At 37.2% G+C, this 3261-nt stretch overlaps 1 protein-coding gene across 1 annotated transcript; it reads left to right on the top strand.

The window, feature by feature from the left end:
* Positions 1-838: 838 nt before the first annotated feature.
* On the top strand, positions 839-2206 carry c24h11orf96 (chromosome 24 C11orf96 homolog). Its single transcript, XM_051884666.1, has one exon. The coding sequence runs from the start codon at positions 1084-1086 to the stop codon at positions 1450-1452; it is 369 nt and encodes a 122-aa protein (XP_051740626.1). The 5' UTR covers positions 839-1083; the 3' UTR covers positions 1453-2206.
* The last annotated feature ends 1055 nt before the right edge of the window (positions 2207-3261 follow it).

The raw sequence follows: 3261 nt of genomic DNA, 5'->3' as shown, positions 1-3261 counted from the left end.
ATGTTTGTTGTTGAACAATAAATGTGCCATATGTAGAATTTTAACCTACAAGTAAGTGTATTTTTATGATAGCAGTAACTATATATATATATATATATATATATATATATATATAATAGCCTATATATATTGCTAATTAGTCTGTGCTTTTGTTTTTTTAATTTTTAGACTAGTGAATTTAACTTCTGCTTTAAAAAGCATTATTTTTAGATTGTAATGTTACAATGTTAGAATGTAAAGTAACTTTCTCTTTTTTGCACATACTGTAGGCCTATTAGTGTGCCAGACTACATGGTTACATTCACTATATTTGTATTAATAGCTTTCAATATAAACTCTGTTTGTAGGACAACATTAGGCAGGATGTTAAATTAAGATTTTTTAAAAAGTAAATACAGATTTTTTTTTTCTAAATCCAAATAGAATAATGTAGAGAATACCGAGATATATACCGAATATCGCCATTTAGCCAAAAAATACCGAGATATGACTTTTTTGCCTATTATGACGTATAGATTTCTCTAAAGCTTTTGTTTTTCTAAACTGTCTTTTTTTTTCTTATTTCTTCTTTGCCCATGTCCTCTCACTCCCCATTTTTCTGTTCCTGGCCATTGGTTTATTTCTCCCTTTTCTGATCCCCTCTGTTAGAGCTGCACATATCCTCTTCTCTCCTGCCCCTCCCTCCTCTTCTTTCCCAACTCCCTCTCTGGCTGGCATTTATTTCAAGGATCTGATTTGGAGAGACTGGTATGGCAGCCGGAACCATGACTGTTCACAGTGGGTGGGCGGAGCCAGAGCAGAGTGGGGAGACACTAGGGGAGTGAAGCGGTATAAAAGCCCGAGCTGGTTCATCCCTGTCAGTGGCACTCTCAGAAACGACAGCAATACAGACGCAGAGAACCGATATTCACCTCGAGTATCTTCTGGAAGTGGTCTTCTCAAGCTGTTTGTTAGCATCACCTTCTGTCAAGAAGGATACAAGGAAAAGATAAATCTTTAAAACCTTCACCACAGGGAAACCTGGAGGGAAAGGCTCTCCTAACATCTCAGAAGACGAACACCCAACCCTTGCCATCCAGATACATGGCTGCACGTCCAATGGAGACGGTGGGTTTCGCCATTCTACCCGCACACGTCTTGGCATCGGCCATGGAGGAGTTTCCCCAGCAGCTACCGGTCCCCAAGTGTCTGGCTCGGGGCCGAAACCGTTCCCGACGACCCCGAGACGCCCGCTTTAAGACCCAGCCGGTGACTTTTGCAGAGATCGCCGAAGTGGAGGAGGAAGGGGCTTCACCTCTAGAGGAAGAACGGGCAAGACGGTCCTTCCTTCAGTCGCTGGAGAGTCTCAGGAGAAGCACGCAGACCTTGCACCACGCGGGATCCACACAGAGCTGCCGCACCGAGTCTGCACAGGCTAGTCTGGACTCCAGTGACTCAGACTCGGCACAATGAGAGAGAAGGATGACAGGACTGGAATTCAAAGCATTTCGTTCATATCTTCCTGTTAAATTCCTCATTCACATCCGTTAATCTATAGTAGTTGATATGCATCTTAAATGTGCAGATTCCAGTCAAGTAACACTGGCACAATAATTGTTTACCTCTTCTGCAAGAGCAAAGTTGTAGCACGTTGGGAGATTTCAAAAACCAAGTAAATGCTTACGCAAATTCCTTTTTTATCGTATGAGACTCGAGGACTGGTGAGGTTTCATCCGTAATGAACTTGACAAGAAACATGATTCCGATTTCATTTTAATAGACTGATGTTATTCATATCCCTTGTGCCTGCTTAAGGTTGCACAGTCGAATGGGTTTTCCACTGCTGGGCAGGATGTAAACTGTCACATTTTGTTATAATTCATTGCTGAGTTGATGAACAAACTAAAAGAGGTACAACAGACATACTGAGATGTATTTTTAGAGAAAATAGTCCGCATTCAGACAAGGTTTTAACCCTGATGTCCAAGTCTGCCAAAATGGAGAACTTATTGTACTTTTCAAGTGTATCTTATATTTATTCACAGATTATTTTGTTATAACATAGTGATTTCTAGAGAATTGTTCTGTTGACACTGTGGACTTGTAAAGTCACTATCACTGTATGTAAGAGAAAAAAGCCTTTATACTTCAATTTGACTTTATTATCTTTGTTAATTTGTTTCATACTTTCTTTCATAGTTATATAAATAAACTTTATAACATTGGATTCACTGTCTCTCATTGTGCTTTTTAGATTTTCAGAGATCAGCAAACCAATTGTGTGCAGAAAATTTTATGAAAAATAGGAAATTATACAAAATAAATCATACAAGTGCTAAAAAAAAGAGAAAGTGTGACTTTAATGGACATACCGTGATGAAAAAGTGAAAAAAATACAAGACTAAAGGGTGACTAAAATGAAAATAAAAAAGTATAAATGCTATGTCACTATGATTAGCAAAATATGCAAATTATTTTCATGATTTATCACAACATTTTTTCTTTTGTCAAATCAACTTAGATAATTAATGTGGTCCAGATAACATAATATTTAGAGTTTCTGTTGGTTAAACCATTCGCCTTCATTGTATTAACTAAAAATTTTTGAACTCAAAATTTTAAGGCAACCAGGTAACTTACTTTAAGTTAAACCAACAATTATTTTTTACAGTGTACTTTTATATGACTTTCATTATCTTTATCTCATTATTTTCTTTATTGGTTTCATACTTATATAATATAAAAATAAATAGATACAAATAAACTTTAACATTGGGTTTGTCCTTTGACAGATCCAAATGCTAAAGCAAGAAAATGTAAGAAAATTTAGTAAGTTAGAGAAAAGGGGTTAAAAGAAAAGTGTAGTGAAGACTGGTTATGACTCTTCATTTCGTATTATAATGAACTATTATGGCTTCTCACAATAATGATCACCTATTATCTCAGATGACAGCGTGTGTTTACATTGTGTCAACATCCACATTACAAAACCACATTTCACCGGTCTCTATCTGGACTCCCTCCTCAACGTCTGATTTCTATCAGCCAATACAGATGGCATGTAAAAATAGCATCTCATGACTTGCCTTCTGATCTAGTTACATTATAGGAAATCTTGCCTCTCCATCCAACTGGGGATTCTGCAATGTTGTGAAAGACTATGCTTGACACAAAACTGTGTGACTGAGTTTGTTGATGTTTCAGGGATTACCCTTTGACCCACTAAGTCAGACTACTTCATCATCTCTGTGCTTTCTGACTTGGCAGGCAATATTTCAGTTG

The sequence above is a fragment of the Ctenopharyngodon idella genome, chromosome 24 (assembly GCF_019924925.1).
Source record: "Ctenopharyngodon idella isolate HZGC_01 chromosome 24, HZGC01, whole genome shotgun sequence".
NCBI classification, from domain to species: domain Eukaryota; kingdom Metazoa; phylum Chordata; class Actinopteri; order Cypriniformes; family Xenocyprididae; genus Ctenopharyngodon; species Ctenopharyngodon idella.
The sequence above is the reverse complement of the archived record's forward strand: the minus strand, read 5'-3'. Positions and strand labels throughout refer to the sequence as shown.

What these genes read in the sequence shown, in the direction of transcription:
- c24h11orf96 (XM_051884666.1), top strand. Translation starts at nt 1,084, where the DNA reads ATGGCTGCACGTCCAATGGAGACGGTGGGTTTCGCCATTCTACCCGCA.